The sequence below is a fragment of the Loxodonta africana genome, chromosome 6 (assembly GCF_030014295.1).
Source record: "Loxodonta africana isolate mLoxAfr1 chromosome 6, mLoxAfr1.hap2, whole genome shotgun sequence".
Classification (NCBI taxonomy): Eukaryota; Metazoa; Chordata; class Mammalia; order Proboscidea; family Elephantidae; genus Loxodonta; species Loxodonta africana.
Window position 1 is genome coordinate 72,054,744 of NC_087347.1, and position 21,208 is coordinate 72,075,951.

General features: G+C 43.9%; 1 protein-coding gene across 1 annotated transcript; it reads left to right on the plus strand.

Annotated features, from left to right (window-relative positions):
- Positions 1-5,110: 5,110 nt before the first annotated feature.
- CHRNA1 (cholinergic receptor nicotinic alpha 1 subunit) lies at positions 5,111-20,859 on the plus strand. The gene is made up of 8 exons (XM_023542827.2): positions 5,111-5,769; positions 5,876-5,920; positions 6,774-6,883; positions 9,323-9,518; positions 10,916-11,153; positions 14,325-14,548; positions 16,542-16,781; positions 17,520-20,859. The coding sequence occupies exons 1-8, from the start codon at positions 5,569-5,571 to the stop codon at positions 17,649-17,651; spliced, it is 1,386 nt and encodes a 461-aa protein (XP_023398595.1). The 5' UTR covers positions 5,111-5,568; the 3' UTR covers positions 17,652-20,859.
- The last annotated feature ends 349 nt before the right edge of the window (positions 20,860-21,208 follow it).

A 21,208-nucleotide genomic window follows, 5' to 3' on the forward strand; every position in this document is an offset into this window, starting at 1 on the left:
CACTAGAAGCCCCCAAGTCAAAGCCTTGCTTGTCTGATGGGGACACAGAATGACAAGGCTTCACGAGCCAGAGGCTGCTCTGTCAATTTCTTGCCAATCTTGGTTTGGTTTGGGGATACAGATTTTTAGTATGTGTTATCTAATTAAAATAGGAGCTGCCTGGCTGAAGCCTATAAAGTAGACATTCAGGTCTCTCCCTCTATCTAAGCTGGCATCTGACTCACCCAGCCATATGAACAGACTTGGCACCACTTTTACTCTTCTGGAGCTGCCTTTATATTTGAACTATAGGGACATAGAGTGGCGACTTCTAATCTCAAAAAATATATTTAAGAAGGCCTTTTATTGCTCTAGGAGGCCTGGTGGTGCAGTGGTTAAAGCACGCGGCTGCTAACCGAAAGGTTGGCAGCTCAAAACCATCAGCTGCTCTGAGGAAGAAAGATGTGGCACTCTGTTTCAGTAAAGATATACAGCCAGGGAAACCCTATGGGGCAGATCTCCTCTGTCCTGTAGGGTTGCTATGAGTCAGAATCGACTCAACAGCAGTGGGATTGGGTTGGTTTTGGTTTCTATTGCTCTAGGAGAATTCTGATAATGAAGAGGATTGACTGACAGCTACATGTGCTGGTGAGCAAGATCTATTAATAATTGTAATAAAACTTTCTCTGTAGAGGTGAGATATTTTGTAATTTTTTAAACTTCTGACTTTAGAAGGAAAGAAAGGCTCATATAAAAGTATTCCCACCTACTTTTTTAAAGAGGGACATTACTACATGTAGGTTGGAGTTTGAGATGGAACTGTAAAGCCTGGCACAGCCTGTGACCTGCATCCCATTCTGGAATGTGTGACAACAGCTGAAACATTACCCCGAATCCCAAACTTCCGGTGGGAGGAAATGGGAGATGTTTGCTGATGGCTTAATATAAAAGTTTACTGGTGATAACATCCCAGCTGAGAAACGAGGTGCCTTACGTTCTGTGATTTCTCTTCTCTAATACTGCTTTGACAAACACAGGACTTTGGGGCAAAAGGGGTAAAGAGCTTTATTATTAATTTTTTTCAATAGCAGAGTTGAAGGAAATAGCCTAAACTCAGATAAATTATATCCTGTGGGATTTGGACCTGATCCAACCAAAGCTGGCCTGGTGTAGGTTATGTGTGTGCATGGGTGTGTGTGTTTGCAAACACCACACTCACCCTCAATAAAATTCTTATGTGAGATCCATATAAAAATCCTCAGGAGATCTCTTAAAACACCACGGACCTCCAAAAATGCATGTTTGCCTATTAAAGGTTTGAAGTAGGTGATATATATTTAGATTAAACCTAGAGATTGCTGGTATTGAGTCACATGAGTGGCTCATAGAACCTTAGAGCTAGATCATACAGTGTAACATCCTCAATTTTTCATTATAAGGAAACTGAAGCTGAAAGACATGAACTGATCTCCTGAAAGCTGCTTACAAACAAAAACTTTTTTTTTTTTTTTTAAGAAAGTTGCTTAGTTCGTAAATTTGGGGATATGGTCATTTGGAGACTCCATCTGTTACATGCACAGTCAGAAAACACAGTCTGAAATAACCAAAGATAGTGAGAGACCTAGTATCAGACTGAGATAAGAGTTATCCAAAGTAACTGGTAAGAGTTCAAAATTCCTTTTGCCCAATTCAGTGGTTCTTCCCTACATTATAATTTGAAGCACTATGGTACAAAAAGAACACTTTGAAATTGTGGCAGAGTTCCCCTACTTGGAATCAATCCTTTGTGGGCAAAGTTCTCATTCATATCAGGGACATTTTTTCCTAGATTAACTTAACACGTAATGATCTTGGTTCTATTTATGTAGCACCTTTCACTGCAAACTTTTCCTGTTCCGCCTCCGGAATCCCAAGTACTTCCTTGCCACCTTAAGGCATGTTACTTTCTAACTTGTTCGCAGTTATTTCTGTAAACGACAAATGGCAATCTCCATGAGGGTAGGCAAACAGGAGTGGTGTCGGAGTACCCTCTGAATCTCTCAAGCTCCTAAAAAAATTATTTGCACACAGTAAATGCTCTGTAAATATTTGATGAATGAATTAATATTACCACCATCTGAGTAAAGAAGATTACCAATATAATTTTGCCAAAAAGGAAGCCTGACATTAATTATTTGTTTGTTTATATACAGCCTACCTATTTAAAGATTTGTTGAATCTAGACCGTGTTACTGGAGTTGGGAAGAAAATCATAGACTCCTGACTTCTCTATTTCTGTAGTTTTTCTATCCCTCTACCCTGCTTTGAAAGGATTTCTGGTGGTTAAACTGCTTGACCGCTAACCAAAATGTTGGCGGTTCAAACCCACCAACTGCTCCGTGGGAGAAAGATGTGGCAGGCTGCTTCGGTAAAGATTTACAGCCTTGAAACCCTGTGGGACAGTTCTACTCTGTCCTGTAGGGTTGCTGGAATTGACTGAACCACAACAGGTTTGGTTTTGGTTTAGCCTGCTTTGGGGAGAAAAAAAAAAAAAAGAATACCAATGATCCAAATGTAGTCTTTAAAAATGGAGATTTCCTTGGAAACTCCTCAGAAATTCTTCACGGAAGGACAGGGCGCCTTGTAGGTTGGCTGCGTGGGAGAGGAAGAAGTGAATGTCACTGGAATGCTGACCATGCCTGTCTCCCATCCTCTTCCCCTTAGTGGACCATAGGGTTGGCCTGCATGCTTTTCCTGCTACGTAAAGCCAACCATCTGCTCTATTTATTGCTTTCTGGTCTGTTCTTCCTGTCAGGCTGGAATAAACAGATACTTCAAAATAAGGAGCCCAGGGCAATGTCAAATCTATAGCTTCAAACTCTAAGTTGCCAGGACCTAAGATGGCCAAGGCACTCCATGATCCATGCCAGTGCCGCCTGGAAGGCAGAAGGACTGCCATGTCCCCGGGGCTCAGTGGGGCTACTGGAAAAATTGAGTCTTCAAAAAGCACACCCTTTGAAGACCCTTGAATGCAGGTGGTTTTGGGGAGATGTTATGTGAAAGCTTGGCAAAGTCCCATGTAGCCTGGCACCTTGGGCCTCCTTGGAACCTTTTTGGATTGGAACAATTGGGAAAATAAAAATAAAGAGATACACTAAGATGGGGTTTCTCCACATGGAGTCCACAAAGGTAACAATGAAGATACTTAAACTACATATAATGCTTTAAAAATCCTAACAGAAATAAATATATTTACCTTTAGGGAGGAGGCAATGAGCACAGGCCCTGGTGTCAGACTGGCCTTGGCTTATAATCCCACCGTGAACTAGCTGGGAAGCCACAAATATACTGCTCAACTCTCTGAACCTCAGTTTTCACATCTGTCAAGTAGAAGTTGACATGGAATCGACTCTGACTCATAGTGACCCACTTGTGTCAGAGTAGAACTATGCTCCAGGAAAATGGCCAATTTTTTGGAAGTAGATCGCCAGGTCTTTCTTCTCAGGTGCCTCTAGTTAGACTTGACCCTCCAACCATTTGGTTAGCAGCCAAGCATATTAACCATTTGTACCACCCAGGGGCCCCTGGGTGGTGCAAATGGTTAAGCACTCGGTGACTAGTCAAAAAGTCGGCAGTTCTGTCCACCCAGAAGCACCTCAGAAGACATAGCTTGCGATCTGCTTCTGGAAGGTCACAGCCTTGAAAATCCAATGGAGCTGTTCTATTCTACACAAGTGGGGTCACCATGAATCAGAACTGACTCAACAGCAACTAATAACAACAACAAAAGTAGAGGTAAAATTTACCTCTAGGATTATTGTAAGAGTTAAGTGAGGCGATACAAAGACTGGACCTTTAATAAAGCTTTATGGGCCAATGAGACACACATTAGAAGGTTCAAAAAGTAAATTACATGGAATTTTAGCCTTGTAGGTATATTGATACGTGTAAACTGGGCTTATGAAAAATGTTCTTATTCTTATAACTAACTACAGAGATATTTTTATTTAAAAAATAAATAAATTTCTGCTGAAATACTGCACAAAAATTTTATAAACAGTTGTTTTTGTGTCCATACCCCCCACACCCACCTAGTGACACCACTGTGGTGACCCCATGTGTGTTGGAGTAGAACTTTGCCCTATAGGGTTTTCCTTTTATTTCTTTTGTTGTTGTTGGGAATATACAGAGCAAAACATACACCAATTCAATGGTTCTACATGGGCAATTCTGTGACGTTGATTACATTCTTCAAGCTGTGACACCACCTTCACCCTCATTTTCTAGTTGTTCCTCCCTCGTTAACATAAACTCACTGCCCCCTAAGGTTCATATCTAATCTTTTCAAGTGCTGTTGTCAATTTGATCCCATAAGAGTATAATGCTCAAGGCAGACTTTTTCTACTAATTAAGCTAAACTATTGTTTGGTTTTAAAAAGACTTCAGGAGATAGTTTCAGTTTAAGGGCAATAGTTTCAGGGGTTCATTCAGCCTCCAAGGCTCCAGAAAGTCTGTAGTCTATGAGAATTTGAAGTTCTGTTCTACATTTCCCCCCTTTTGATCAGGAGTCTTCTATAGAATCTTTGATCAAAATGTTTAGTAATGGTAGCCAGGCATTATCCAGTTCTTCTGGTCTCACGGCAAAGGAGGCAGCTCTGTTCATGGAGGCAATTGGCCACACGTTCCATTTCCTCCTCCTACCTCTTAGGATTTTTAATGGCTGATTTTTCAGAAGTAGATAACCAGGCTTTTCTTCTGAGGTGCCTCTGGGTAGATTGGAACCACAAACCTTTTGGTTAGCAACACTGCACATTAACAATTTGCACCACCAGGAACTCCCACCTGAAGCTAGCAAAGACCAAACAACATATTGGACACAAAAGAGCTGTGGATATTGGATGTGTAAAATGATATTACTCTTCAATTCTGGAGAGCAAAACTCATGTTTCAAATAGCAGTCCCAAGCCCAAGTCAATAAAGACGACAATTTTCACTCTGTTTTAACAACTTAACGGGGACATGTACCAGCCAGCAACAACTTCCGGCTGTTCACAGCATCATGAGATCTGAGGCCAGTTTGTCTGAGATTTCATTACACCACAATGTGACTCACCGAGGCTGGCTTTCATGTGGCCCTTTCTTCTTGTGTGTGCTGTGTTCCTGACAAACTTGATTCAGCAAGAAGCTGTGTTAAGGAATCTCACGTGGCCGAAATACAAGTGTCCTGCTAATCTGGCATGCCCCCAGTGTTGCCTGGGAAGAGACCACATCAGCAATTGTGCGCAGAGAGTAATTTAAGGCAATGATAGTTGCATTCCAAAAGCCCACTGCTGTCGAGTTGATTCCAAGTCATAGAGGCCCTATAGGGCGGAGTAGAACTGCCCCATAGAGTTTCCAAGGCTGTAAACCTGTACTGGAGCAGGCCAGACTACCACATCTTTCTCTCTCAGGAGTGGCTGGTGGGTTTGAACTGCAGTCCTTTTGGTTAGCAGCTGAGTGCTTTAACCACTGCGCCAGCAGGGCTTCTTAATAGTTGCATTAGGGAGCCCTTAGACAAGGTGGCCTGCATGCCTGCCATTACCTGACTGAGTCTCAATTACTCTCGTTAGCATGAGTGGGATGATGGAGCAGAACCTGAGAGCGTGTATGCTATTTCCTGCCTTAGCTGGCCTTGTCCTGGGCTCCGAGCATGAGACTCGTCTGGTGGCAAAGCTATTTGAAAATTATAACAGCGTGGTGCGGCCCGTGGAAGACCACCGCCAGGCCGTGGAGGTCACCGTGGGCCTGCAGCTGATTCAGCTTATCAACGTGGTGAGAGAAGAGAGCTCCAGGCTCCCACAGCACCCACACCTCACGCCCAGGCATGCTCCCCTCGGCTCCCTCTCTGCCCACAGTGATGGACCTTATCTTTTTTCAGGATGAAGTAAATCAGATCGTGACAACCAATGTTCGTCTGAAACAGGTAATTCTGCTAGACGGTTACATTATATTGTTTTTTTTCACCCTGGGCCCAGAACAAATCAATTTAGGTTACAGGGATATATACTATAATATTGAAAGGGGATGTTTTGAGGTGGTCATGTTTTTTTACTTTGAGCTCTTTCTGTTACACAAATTTGCTGTATCGAACATATACATATATAAGGAGTCCCTGGGTGGCGCAAATGGTTAAGTACTTGACTACTAGCCGAAAGGCTGGCGGTTCAAACCCACCTAGAGACACCTCAGAAGACAAGCCTGGTGACCTGCTTCAGAAAGGTCACAGCCTTGAAAACCCTGTGGAGAAGTCCTACTGTGCACACATGGGGTTGCCATGGGTTGGAATCAACTCGAAGGCAACTAACAACAAAACAGGATATAGAAAAGTATGCAGTTATTTTTTATTTGATATTGCCTGCTTGAGGAATATGCTCACGCTACCATCATTTTCCTTTCCTGGGGAGGTGTGGGGGTGGGCAGTGTGGAGTGATGGATCAGCCACCTCCCACTGTATAACCTTGGGGGTGCCTTTGTTTCCTCATTTGTAAAATGGGGTCTATGATTACTCCTTTCTCATAGAGTTGTTGTGAGGATTAAATTAGTTAATAGAAGGAAAGTGCCTAAAACAGTGCCTGCATAGATTTTGTGCTACATAAATGTTTAGCTGTTATTGTCTACTAAAGTGAAAGCTGAATTCTGAATCAAACTTTTCTTACAGGAGCACAAATCTGTCAGTGTCTGAATTACTTGCCCCTCAGAGCTCTTGATAACCCTACATTTTTTTTTTTTTTTTTAAGTTTTTAGCTTTTTAATTGACTAAATGTCTTCGCTTCTAGCAATGGGTGGATTACAACCTAAAATGGAATCCAGAAGACTATGGCGGTGTGAAAAAAATCCACGTTCCCTCCGAAAAGATCTGGCGTCCAGACTTCGTTCTCTATAACAAGTAAGCAAGACGGATGGGGGTGGGAGCCGGGGAGGGCCGTTCCGGAGCTGAAGTGCCGAGTGGAAAGGCTGCCGGCTTTTATGCTTTTCACACTGCAGTTAACATTAAATAACCCTTAAAAACCAAGAGCCAAGTTGACACGCTAGGGGTGCCATATGGTGTCTCATGTTATGAATAGAAACAATTATCGGAGCCAAATTGAATCAGGGTGGTGGGGTGGGGGACATTTAATCCCTGAGAGCTCCTGAAGGGTGTGTGGCAACTATCCAAGGAACCCAAACTTGATATAATTGAGTTGCTTGGAATTAAATGTCCTTCCTACCAAATCGGTCGGTGCCTTCCGGGGTGGTTATTCATCATATCCAACACGTCATCCCCAGACGCCTCGTGCTGCTGAAGGCCCGGGATGCCTGCGCTACCATCCGCTGGGCTCCATGACAGACGGCTTGTTGTGAAATTATAATGCGATTCGAGGCCCTCTAATTTAATGACACTTTCATTATCATATGCCCTTCATTTGTCAGGGAATGTTCATTTCAAAGAGCATCCTTCTCAGGCAGGAGCCTTCCACACGGGCCTCGAGGATTTACGGCCTGACATGACACAACATGTGTCTGGGGGAGGACAGGCTGTGCCTTCTCGGAGATACCAGGGAAGGTGGCCACGGCTACGAAATGAAAAGGATACCCTTGAAGGCCGGTAGTCCCCAACTTTGATTTTCTACCACATATTTTCCAGTTACACTTGGAACTCAATCTTCAACCAAATTACCCGATCATTTCCTTAACCTTTTGGGACAAATATACTGACAGAGCAGAGTGTCTTGTCTTCAGTGTCTTTTTCAGTAAGAATCTGAAGGAAGCAATTAAAATCCTCTGGGCCTTTTAACAAGTTCACCCAGGAACACCCTGCTGGGGAGAGAACCCTGTTTTACCTGGGTACAGGGAGAGACATAGACAATCCTAAAGCCCTCTGTAGAATCCCTGGGTGGTGCCAACAGTTAATGAGCTCAGCTGCTAACTGAAAGATTGGCTGTTTGAGTCCATCCAGAGGCACCTCCGAAGAAAGGCCGAGTGATCCTCTTCCAAAACCTATGGAGCACAGTTCTACTTTGACACACACGGGGGTTGACATGACTCAGAATCAGTTCCGCAGCCACTTGTTAAGGCTCTCTACAGGCTCTTTTGGAAACCCTGGTGGTATAGTGGTTAAGAGCTATGGCTGCTAACCAGAAGGTGGGCAGTTCGAATCTACCAGGCGCTCCTTGGAAACCCTGTGAGACAGCTCTGCTTTGTCCTTCGGGGTCACTTTGAGTTGGAATCAACTTGGCAGCAACCGGTTTAGTTTTCTGTTTACAGGCTCTTTTGGGAGGGTCCAAACCACATAGTTTTCTGGATAAAGAGCCCAAATCAGTCTCCAGGAAAAATCCCAGGGAAGAAAGTCCCCTGCCTTACGATGTGAGGGACCAACATTAGGTCCCCAAATCCCACTGAGACAGACCCTAGCCTACCCACGGGACACTCGTTCTAATACTCTGCTCTCTGCCAAGCCCCTCAAACACAGGCTGTTTGTGGGGCAAGTAACCACTCACTGAATGAGGCCTGCACAGGTGGCTTATTGTTACTTTTTAGCTCCTACCTTTTTTTCTTAAATAAGAAATTATTTCCAACATTTGAAAAATCAGGAAATATCACCTCTCTAAAAATTCCAACATTTAAAAGTCTGGAAATTTTACATTAAAAAATCTGGATTTCCAGCTTCTCCTGAAGAATCCAAATACTTGGCCACATGAGGCCTCTGTTCCCAATGGTCACCATGGGCAGAGCTGAGAGGTGGCCTTTTTCAGATGAGAGTCCAGCCTCCTCTTACTGCACCCTGGCTCATTCCTCACCTCTCAGGCCCTAGAGGCCTCCTAGTCTGTGACCACACCCACCTAGTTCTCAATAGTTCTTATCAAGGTAGTGGACCTCTTCCTCAACTTGTGTATCACAGTAATGAGCCACTGGAGGTGACTTTACTAAACATTCTTGGTTTTTGTTTTCACCAGTAGGCTCTCAAAGTATATTGGGGAGGGGACAGATGGAGAGCAACAATACAAACACTACTGAAGATTGGGGGAAAAAAAAAAGAATGGATAAACCGCATCAGTGTTACCTGTTATTTCTTTTAAAGGTAGATTCCCATATGCTACCCCCAGATATTCTGATTCAGGGCTAAGGTAGTGCCCAGGATTGCCCCCCCGCCCCAAGCATCCCAATGATTCTTATTATCAGACAAGTTTCAGAAACATTGTGAAAGATAAAAATCTACGCTGCCCAAAAGAAAGTTTCTATAATTAGCACCTGAATAATTAACAGCTGTCTCCTGTTAACATTCCCAAGCAGAACTGAAGGCTCAGCTGTCACTTGGAGCCATGTTCCTCTTTTATCCCAATTGTAGTGCAGATGGTGACTTTGCCATTGTCAAGTTTACCAAAGTGCTCTTGGACTACACTGGCCACATCACCTGGACGCCTCCAGCCATCTTCAAAAGCTACTGTGAGATCATTGTCACCCACTTTCCCTTTGACGAACAGAACTGCAGCATGAAGCTGGGCACCTGGACCCACGATGGCTCTGTAGTGGTCATCAACGCGGTACGTGGTGACGTCTTGTGATGAGGTCTAATTCAGGAAAGCTATGATTCAGGTCTGTGAATTCCCACCCTCTAGAGATCACTGGCTTTCAGTACCAGTTAGAACTTTCGGAATCTTTTAGTTTGATGGTTCTCAGTTGCATGGGAGATTTTGATACGCTGCGCATGAGAACCACCTAGGACCTTAAATGAATACCCAATGCCCAGGCTCGGGCCCAAGGATTCTGATTTAATCAGCCTGATGTGGGTCTAGGGCACATAGTGGGTGGAGGGGTTTGGGAGCTGATCAAGCAAAAAAGATATGACCACAAGATGGCACTGTTGCAAAGCAAGCTGGTTATTGGGGCTGAGATTTGACAGATTTGTTTGCCGGAGAACTCCTTGCAGCAATGAGATCTTCCATAGGCAAGGCACACAGAGGGCCATCAGGAGGGGAAGAGGGCAAGAGAACCCCAAGAGCGGTGGGGAGTGGAGAAGGGGGCTTATGTATCTAGGCAATGTCCCTCAGCAGCAAGGTGGGGAGTCTCTGGGTCAGAGAGCTCCAAAAGGGAAGCAGCAACTTGGAGTCTTTATAACTACAGAGTTGATCTTATCAATAGCTAGCAGAGGAGTCCCCTGGTGGCACAAAAGGTTCATGCAAGGTTGGAGTCCACCAGAGGTGCCTTGGAAGAAAGGCCTGGCAATCTACTTTGGAAAAGTCAGCCTCCAAAAACCCTGTGGAGCACAGTTCTACCCTGACACACATAGGATAACCATGAGTTGGAACCAACCTGGCAGTTGCTAGCAGATGTTGGGTGCAGTTTTGAGTACAAAGTTCAGCTGGGCCGAGCTCTGCCCCAGGGTGAGCCAAAGCAGAAGAGGGAGGGGAAGAGAGGAAGGGTTATCACTTTGAGATGCTATCATTTATCAAGCATTTAATTTTCTGTACTTATTATTATAATAATAATAATATGAAGGCTATGTAAAGCAGGCAGTCTGTAAATGGTTACAACTTTGATTATCTAGGCTACTTTTAAAACATTCGGATATGTAAAAATTTGGAGTTTGGCAAAGGAGGGCTTTTGAGCTAATGGGCCTCAGCCTGTTAAGAAGAAATAACCCGGGGCCAGTAGTTGGAGGCCGTCTTGGCTCATTTATATATCAGGGCATCAATCACTATGTTCTAAAATCTCCCACGTGACTCAACTGTGTAGCTAAAATGGAGAATCCCAATAGTCCAGATCCCTCTATTTTATAGGAAAGGAATCTAAGCCCCCAAAGTGGAAATGACCCAGGTTCGTTTCCAGGTCTGTGACAGACAGAGCTGGAGTCTGTTGCCTTGTCACAGCTGATTAGGAAATCCTAGCCCTTCTCAGCGTGTGTTGGCTGGGCTTTCAAAACCTCATTCCACCTTCTCAGGAAAGCGACCAGCCTGACCTGAGCAACTTCATGGAGAGCGGGGAGTGGGTGATCAAGGAGTCCCGGGGCTGGAAGCACTGGGTGTTCTATGCCTGCTGCCCCGCCACCCCCTACCTAGACATCACCTACCACTTCGTCATGCAGCGCCTGCCTCTCTATTTCATCATCAACGTCATCATTCCCTGCCTGCTCTTCTCCTTCCTAACCGGCCTGGTGTTCTACCTGCCCACAGACTCAGGTGGGTGCAGTTGCTATGACTACTGCTGCTTGCCCTGATGGGTCTTGGCCTGCTACTTTGGGGACAGCCAGGAAGAGTCATGTGCTAATAAACAAACATGGGCAGGTATACCCAAATCATCATCCCTGGGAAGATGCATTTGCCGAGTAACCAGGGGCAGTGGTGGAAGTCACTGTGGATGCAACTCTCAGTTGGAGCAGACACACAGACAGAGAGTTGAATATGACCCAAAAGAGGCACATGAATAGCTCAGTTTAGTTAACATAGAGGAGACCTTGAGTGGTGTAAATAGTTAATGTACTTGGCTGCTAACCCAAAGGTTAGAAGTTTGAGTCCACTTGGAGGTACCTTGGAAGAAAGGCCTGGCAATCTACTCTTCTGAAAAATCAGCCATTAAAAACTCTGTGGAGCACCATTCTATTCTGACACAGATGGGGGCACCAGGAGTTGAGGTCAGCTTGGCAGCAACTGGTTAACTTGAATTAACCATTAATAACTATTTTTTTTAACTATTTGCCAAATACCTGCTTTGTCCTGAGAAATGTGCTGAAGGAGTCGTGTGAACAGATTCTCCTCGTGCCCACTTTCCCTATGATGTCACTGTCTGTGCACTGACTAACCCAGCCTTGCCTCTTCTACCCACTGCTTATCGCTTGAAAATCACTTTTGCCTGTTTTCCAGGTGGCAGTATCTTTGCCACATGAGACCAAGTGGCAATCCCTTCTCACATATCAGCCTGCACAACTTGCTTCCATCCTACTGAGTAATCACATCTGTGACTTAATTTTGTCAAACACCAACAACCTACAGAAAAGTTGGGGAAAGGCATACACGCCTGCTAGCCAGTCACGGCTCATAGACAATTTCTGGCAGACAAGCAGGGGAAAAATAAAGACGGTGGAGACCCTCGAACTCATATCAGGGAGCAATTATATAAAAATGATTTTTAAAAGATTACATCTAACTTTCCAACAAAGAGACAAAAAGACTATTCATTTACTCATCCAGCAAATATTTGTTGAGCAACTATTCTGTGGAAGTCATAAGATACACAAAAAGATAGACAGTGCCTCACCCCACAGAGCATATGTCCTAGTGGCTGTGCTCATTTTTAAACAAATAACATGCACAGATGTTTTCTCAATTTTTCCATCAAATGAAGCTTCTTAAAATGAATATAGGAAACACTATGAAAACCAATCAGAGTGGCTATAAAGATGAAATTATTTATCCTTGTAAAGTATTTAGGACAGTGACTGGACTAAGTGCTTGACAGATGTCAGCTATTGTTGTTAACAAGCCCTGGTGGTCCAATGGTTAAGCGCTCAGCTGCTAACCAAAAAGTTGGCGGTTCAAACCCACCCAATGGCTCTGCCAGAGAAAGCCCTGGTGGTCTGCTCCCACAAAGATTATAGCCTAGAAAACCTTATGGGACAGTTCTACTCTGTCACTTGGGGTTGCTATGAGTCAAAAATTGTCACTAACAACAACATTATTATTGTGAATCAGGAAATATGATGTAACGATAAATGTTTTGTATTTATGCCTTCTTTTTCACCTTGTTGCCTCCTTTTGAAGGCTTTCCTAACCACTCAGGTAGAATTGACTTTTTTTTCCCAACATCTCCATACCCTGAATGTACTTCTGTTCTGACATCTTCATTTCCGTTCTCGGTTTACAAGTTTGCTTCAGCCTCACGGAGTGTCAGCTCCTTGAAGGGCAGAAGGGACATCTTCAATGACAGCCCCAAACGCTGCAGGGTTAATGATGTTGGGTTAGAAAACTCAGAAGGGGCTTTGGAGGGTAATGGAGGAGGAGGAGCAGTTGAGAGGAAATGTCGTGAAGAAATGAAATTTGGTGTGCTTGTTTTCAAGACTATCACCTGCCCCCACGTCTCACTCCATCAGGGAATGTAGGACTCGGAAATAAACTAGCTCCACAGTTCCTCAGCTGCCTGGTAAATCCTTTGGAAGCCTCATCGGGGCGGGTTGTAACCCAAGTAAGAGTGCCACTCTGAATGTGACGATCGGAGACTCTGAACTGCCCCTAGCAGCAGCTTGCCATCAAGAGGCTTTCCTGGCATTTTCCGGGGTGAGGGTATAATTACCAAACACACATATCTGTGGACTGCATTAGCTCATGGGAGCAGGAAGGGAAAAAAAAAAAAAGATTTTTAAGAAAAAAAGTTGTCAACAAGATAGGAAATGGGAGTAGTTAATAACTTACTAGTTAAAATCCTCCACCCTAGAAACCAGGGGAACCCAAGGGTTTCCCAAGAACAAAAACAGGGACAGCAACTCAAGCAAAGTCCCTTCCACCATCCTCTACTGCATCTAAAAAGGGTGACTCCCCACAAAAAACACCCCCGGGTCATTCAACCCCCCACCTTCCCGCCGTACTTGCCCAACCAATACTCAGACAGGGAATTGTCCACCTAGAAATTATAGGGCTTGAAGAGTTGGATGCGGGAGGAATCCGTGTTCTCTTAATAGGAAGGGAGGGGGAAAAAAAAAAACAAGAAAGAAGTGAGAAGACAAATTACCTTTTAGATGAGATGAGAAAGTGAGAGGTGTGAAATCATTAGTATGCCAAGAAGAACTTGACCCTGCAGATTTTGTCCTTTCCTCATTTTTGGTCTTGCCACTTGCTTCCATAATGAGAAAATTATATATAACCTATATAATATTATTAATTCATATAAATACATAATTTTATAATTTATATAATATATACAATTATATATAGTTACATAATATATGTATATAAATATACGACCCATCAGCAGCAGTAGTAGGGCTACCCATCCATCTGCTGGGCAACAAGTAGGCCAGGCTAAAGTTCAGTTCTGTGAGGTTTCACACATTCTGCCGCAGAGGGAGAACCTGCGGCCCCAGGTATAGCTTGCCTTCCCAGAACCCCTCTCGGTTCCCTGGGTTCCACCAAGAAATGGGATTCTGGGGCATGAGATGAAGCAGCCGTTTCTTGCTTGGCAGCTTCTAATGGAAATATTTGCCACTTGCCATAGTAGAATTAAGATGCCAGGGTCACACAGGAAATACTGCAGAAAAAAAAAAATCAAAGAATCTAGAATAATGCTTTGAGAACATACTGGTCACATTCCTCTCACCCTTGGGTTTCTGTGGGTTGTAGTGTTTCTTCTTGTCCTCCCAGGAGAGAAGATGACTCTGAGCATCTCTGTCTTGCTGTCCTTGACCGTGTTCCTTCTGGTCATCGTGGAACTGATCCCATCCACCTCCAGTGCTGTGCCCCTAATCGGGAAATACATGCTGTTCACCATGGTATTTGTCATCACGTCCATCATCATCACTGTGATCGTCATCAACACTCACCACCGCTCACCCAGCACACATGTCATGCCTGAGTGGGTGCGGAAGGTGGGTGAAGCCCCTGCAAACCGCACACAGGGCAGCCTTCCCTTTAGGACGTGTGACTATAGGATTTTTTCTTACAAAATTAATAGTTACTCAGGTTTGTCATGCATAAACTTTCTTACTTTATTGCAAGGTAGCTATGGCAGAGCTCATAAATAAGACCTCAAAACATTCATTTAAAACCAGAGAATCAGATTTAACAATTACAATGTTAGTTCAATGACTAGAGTCCAATTCTTTAGACTTGAAGCTTTTACGTTTAATGAGAGGTCTCCGGAGGAAGCCTTAACCAGCTGAAACTTGGCAGAGGTCCCTCATAGCTAAAGTCCAAGGTCAACAGCAGTGGGCAGAGCCTCAGCAGTCTCTTGATGTTTACCTTTGCCTTTTCTCAGACAGTGAGTAGAAATTGAGGATTTATGTGAGAATTTGTCACCTTGGCTTCACAAACAAGGGCCAGTGTGATGTAAAAGACTAGAATGTTATGTCTTTTCTCCAGGATTTAGAGATTAGCCGGATGACACATCTTTTCTTCAAGGTTAGAGATTAAGGAGGTTGCTTAGATTTATGTCTCAAGGCTAGTTTACAAAGATGAACTATGTTATGTCTTCTTTTATCACAGCATGTTTTTTGTCGGGTCAGTCAACTTAAAAGTTGTTTACCACTTTCTTTACATAATTCTGTGTTTCTAGGTCTAAGTTCAGAAATTTTCTAAGTAACTTTCTTATAATTCACAGGTTTTTAATGACTTACAGTTCATGTTAGAGAGCCTCACAAATATAGACATGTTTTTATGTCTAAGTTCATATTATGATTATTTACACCTACGTATTTTGAAAGCATAGTAGTGACTTATACCTTATAGGATTTAAGGTTATTATAACAACATTCAGAACGTGGACAGGAGGCTCCCTTTCTTATAACCAATGGAATTCCAGTAACACTGTGGGTACTTAGGAGCTGACAGTCCTTTCTGGGCTATAGGAGAATTTTGGAAGGAACTTTCTTTGGCCTCTTTCTAGAATGAATAACTCATGTACTACAGCCTTTCCAGGGAGGGAAGGAAAACAGAACAAATACCACTCCAAATTCAAGCTGAAAGAATTTTTTTGATTAGAGAAGATTAATGAGTCTGCTGTCTTTTTATTCAAATGCTGTGAAATTCTTGAGATTTCTGTGTGTATATCTTCTGTTTTATGAACAGCCTGCTTATTTTTTGCTACTAGAGTCATCTACTGAGAACTAGGAAAAGGTTTAGAGACGGAGGTAGGTGGGGGCTTGATAAGAGATTGTCCAAAAGTGAGTTTAGTGAGGAACTTGGTCTCAAATGTTTATATTACTGAATTTTAAAATGTGTTAATACACAATATAAAACTTCACAGAGACATTAAAGTCCGGGATCTTTTGTGCAGAATGCAAAAAATTTGTCCAGAATCAAGAATGACTGCTTGTGATGGACTGTTTTTGGAGAAAATTAACAGCCCCTACTTCTGTAAAGACTGCAAGGCAACTCCTAGCAATACCTACGTTGCAGTGTCTTCAGGAACAAGGAATGGAAGAAAACAATCTAGCTATTTTGTGAGGCCAGAAGCCTATATATTTTGGGGGAGAGTGGCCTCTCTTTAACCATAGGACCTTGAGAACACATTGCCAGGGCCTCTCCCAGGGCCTTGGAAGAAGCCGGTGCCTGCAGGGGCTCGACAAGCTTGAGCTTCAGTGGTTTCTTGCGAGTCCAGTGGCTTCACACAGGCTCCCTCCTGTGGCGAGCTTCTCACATTACAGTCATTGCTGTTAACCATGGTAACTTGACAAACCACTGCATATGTGTGAAGGAACATCTGAGAAAATCTGGTATAGTCCTCTTATTTTAAAGACAAGGAGGCTGAGGCCCAGAGAAGTTGAATGACTCACTCAAGGTAGCATTGCTAATAAAAAAACAGAACTTGATGCTTGCCCCCTGAACAGGAATTGTCACTCATGGATTTCTTTTTTATTTTAGGTTTTTATCGACACTATTCCAAATATCATGTTTTTCTCCACAATGAAAAGGCCATCCAGAGAAAAAAGAGACAAAAAGATTTTTACAGAAGACATTGATATTTCTGACATTTCTGGGAAGCCAGGGCCCCCTCCCATGGGCTTCCATTCTCCCCTGATCAAACACCCGGAGGTGAAGAGTGCCATTGAGGGCGTCAAGTACATTGCAGAGACCATGAAGGCAGACCAGGAGTCCAACAATGTAAGCTCTGGGCTGGAAATCCACATCTCTGGGGTTAAATGATCAAATGCACGGGTGCAGATGGATGGGTTTGGCTAGGGTTTAGTAGGTTGACTTCCAAAAGGCAGCTACTAATCTAAGATGTGCCTTGATGAGCACCTCAAGGCCACCTTAGCAAGTCATCACATTCTGAATAATCTATTCAAAAATAAAGATCATAATGGAGTCCCTGGGTGGTACAAATGGTTAACACACTCAGCTGCTCACCAAAAAATTGGCAGTTAGAGTCCACCAAGAGGCACCTCAGATGAAAGGCCAACCCAAAGCAATCAATCCATAGTAATATCGATAACATGTGTGAAAACCCTATGGAACACAGTTCTACTCTGACACACAAGGGGTCGCCATGAGTCGGAATCAACTCAATAGCAACTGGTTTTAATGCCACCCAGTGGTGTAGGACATTGAGATGGACAATAGAAGCGCCCTTGGTGATGCACAGCATGAACATAAACCAAACCAAACCAAACCCAACCCATTGACGTCAAGTCAATTCTGACTCATAGCGACCCTATAGGACAGAGTAGAACTGCCCCATCAGGTTTCCAAGGAGCGCCTGGTGGATTCGAACTGCTGACCTTCTGGTTAGCAGCCGTAGCTCTTAACCACTAAGCCACCAGGGTTTCCGCATGAACATGAACACGAGGAGACCAATAAACACCTTTGAGAAATTCCGTCTAACACCCTCTTCTTTCCCAGGCGGCCGAAGAATGGAAGTATGTTGCAATGGTGATGGACCACCTCCTTCTTGGGGTCTTCATGCTGGTCTGTATTATTGGAACGCTGGCTGTGTTTGCGGGTCGACTCATTGAATTAAATCAGCAAGGATGAGCAGAAAGCTGAGCTGGGCCTAGCTCTGCCCCAGGATGAGCCAGAGCAGAAGAGAGGAGGGGAAGAGAGGAAGAGTTATCTACTTTGAGATGCTATCATTTATCAACCATTTAATTTTCTGTATTTATTATTATGATAATGTTTATGTTGACATAAGGCAATGGCCTCAAGGTATTTTCATGTTGCTTCTCCCTTTCATCCTGTGTGCCTACCTGGAGAGTGAGCCCTTGGCAGTAAATGAAACTGTTGATTTTCAATGTCATCTGGAAGATTTCTGCCCAGGTTGGTTCTACATTTGTTTATATTTTAGGCAAAGAGTGTATCCTTTGCTTTGTCAGGGAGCCGGTTTCATACCTACTAGAAAAATTCCATCTACCAGTACCAAATAGATAAAGCAATTGGTTTAGAATGGTAGAAGGCAGTAGAAAGGAAACAATAAATTCCAGAATGGCTACCAAAATGCAAACTGCATCAAAAACCCATGTTTTAAAGTACCTCTAGAACTGGGTGAGGGAAGGGTTTCCCAGTCTAGCCACAGCACCTGGGTTTGACACCCAGGGTCTGAGGGAAAACAGGTCCTAACATGTACTGAGTGTGAGGTCCGGGCACTGGACCTCATAATGTCCCTATTTTGCAAATGAGAAAACTGAATCTCAGGGAGGTTACATTCATTGCCTAAAGGAGGAAGTAGAAAAACTGAGATTAAACCCTGACCTTGGGATTCCAAAGCAGGTGTGGGTTGCATCATATATCTGCTTGCCAGCCTCACCTGGCTAGAGGTATGGCTATTCTGTAACTCTGGTCCATGTTTTCTAGAGCTTCTGCCTTAGTGTTAGCCATCTTTCTGCTTTCCCAGTTCAACTTTGTTTTTTTTTCCAGTCCTTAACCCAATCATGTTTGGGGTTATAGTACCATAACAAAAACCGTAAATGTATGCTCCTATCATGACCATTACTAAAATTCCGGAGAAGTGGAGAGAAAATAATTTCTTTTCTCCATAGTCACCTTCAAGCCATTTCTACAATTGTAGTTCACCCCTGAACTAAAAGCTGGGCACCTCTGGACTTTGGGTCACCGGGACACATCTGACCCAAGTCAGTACCAGTAAGAAGTGGTGGCTTGCGCTGTAGGTAGACTGTCTGACCCAGTGGCTCCCATCTACTTCTCCATGGGATTCCCCATCACACACCGTGGCAGGGCTGAGGGACTTCATTCAAAGGACAGGCAGCGCCTGGGTTATGAACAGGATCCATTCCTAAGTGTGCCTTTAAGCTGAATTTGTAGGTAAGTCAGAATAGGTGCATATGGTTCTTTCTTAGCCTTACTTTAGTGTAAGAAAAGGCTCAAAGCCTTGTCAATGATGTAAAAGCTGCACCTGCAGCAAGTGAAGGCGATTGTGATGAAGAATTTGTTGCCGGTGGGGGCTGGTTCAATCGTTTCAAAGTGAGGGCAAATTTACATAACATTAAAGTATAAGTACAAGTTGTCCATAAGTCGAATGTTTGTAACCCGAGGACTTACTGCAAACTAAAGGCCTCAGTACCTCAATTTCCTGCTTGCCTAATCCATCATTGTCTCCCAGGACTGACTACAGATTCAAAGACGGGGCTTAAAAATTACTTCACCCGTCAGCAAAGGAGAATGAAGAACACCAGAGACACAAGGAAAACATAAGCCCAAGAGACAGAAAGGGCCACATAAACAAGAGACTCCATCAGCCTGAGACGGGAAGAACTGGATGGTACCTGGCTACCACCAATGACCGCCCTGACAGGGAACACAACAGAGATTCCCAGATGGAGCAGGAGAAAAGTGGGGTGCACAACTCAAATTCTAGTAAAAAGACCAGACTTAGAGACTGAGACTGGAGGGACCCCAAAGGTCATGGCCCCCGGACTCTCTGTTAGCCCAAAACTAAAACCATTCCCGAAGCCAACTCTTCAGACAAAGATTAGACTGGACTATAAGACATGAAATGATACTGGTGAGGAGTGTGCTTCTTAGCTCAAGCAGACACACAAGACTAAATGGGCAGCTACAGTCCAGAGATGAGATGAGAAGGCAGAGGGGGACAGTAGTTGATTGAATGGACACGGGAAATACAGGGTGGAGAGAAGGAGTGTGCTGTCACATTATAGAGAGAGCAACTAGGGTCACGGTCACATAACAATATGTGTGTAAGTTTTTGAATGAGAAACTGACTTGAATTGTAAACTTTCATTTAAAGCACGATTAAAAAAAAAAATTACTTCACCCATCCCCATTTGGTGGGTAAAGAAACTAAGGGTCAGAAAAGTGGCCTCCTTTGGATCACAGAGCTACTTAGTGACAAGCCAGGTCTCCAACTCCTGGTGTTGCGCTGTGTCCATGACATCAAATAACCTGTTTCTCCCCCAAAAAGTGAATCCCTCTGTGTTCGTTTTCTAAGACTGCTGTAACAAAATGCTACAAAGTGGGTTGCTTATAAAACAGGGATTTGTTGTCTCACAGTTTGGAAATGAAGTCAGCAGGGCCATGATGTCTCTTTCAGCTCTAGAGGCAGATCGTTCCTTGTCTCCTCCAGCTTCTGGTAACCCCAGCCGTTTCATAGTGTTTTTGGCTTATAGGCACATCTTCACGTGGCTGTCTCCTCCCTGTGTGTCTCTCTGTATCTGTTCTCTTTTATAAAGACAGCACTCAGATTGGATTAGGAGCCGCCCTACTTCAGTACAGCCTCATGTAATCTTTACTTATAATAGCCTCAAAGACCCTATTTCCAAGAAAGGTCACCTTCACAGGCACTAGGTGTTAGAACTTCAACATAACTTTTGGGGGGACCCCATTCAATCCATAACATCCTCCAATATGTTTCCTATTCACGCTCTGTTCCTTGGAGCCAGCAAGGTTGGTCCTAAGTAGAGACAGCAATGTTACTATTTGTCGCTCCAATGGACCCAAGTATCTGTTCCACCAATCTGTCACCAAGTCAAAGATTTTTATCTTTGGGATCTCTTCCCTTAATTGGAGATATGCTTTCCAGAAAGCCACTGGTGAAATGGGAGAGGAGATAGGGGTACTGGCACCCATCTCCCCAGCTAGAGGTGTTTGTTAAGGGCCCAGCCCAGGAAGGATGTGCCACGTGTGGCTTTATAAGTGAGTTTGTCCTGACATCAGGGAAACAAGGAGCACCCTGAGGAGCTAGAACACAAGACAGGTCAGCTTGGGTGAGGGTGGGTTTACAGACTGAAAATGGAAGCAGGAATTATGCAGAGCCCAAGTCCCTTAGTCTTTTTTTGGATTCATGGGTTCACTTCACCTGTGTGGATGTGAATTTCTTATCTTATGCTTCTGTATTTGTTAACATCACCATTTGGCTTTTCAGCCTGAGAACGTGCAGAGTTCCAGGAAAAGCGGCTCTGTGAGCATATCTCTGACCCACTCCTGCTGTACCTGACCTGCCTGGCTAAAATCTTGCCCATCTGCAAAGGCTCAGCGGAGCCTGCCCTCTGCTGAACTTCCTTACCACATACTCTGGGCCTAGTGAGTGCTTGTGGTGTCTGGTTTGCTTATTATTTTAT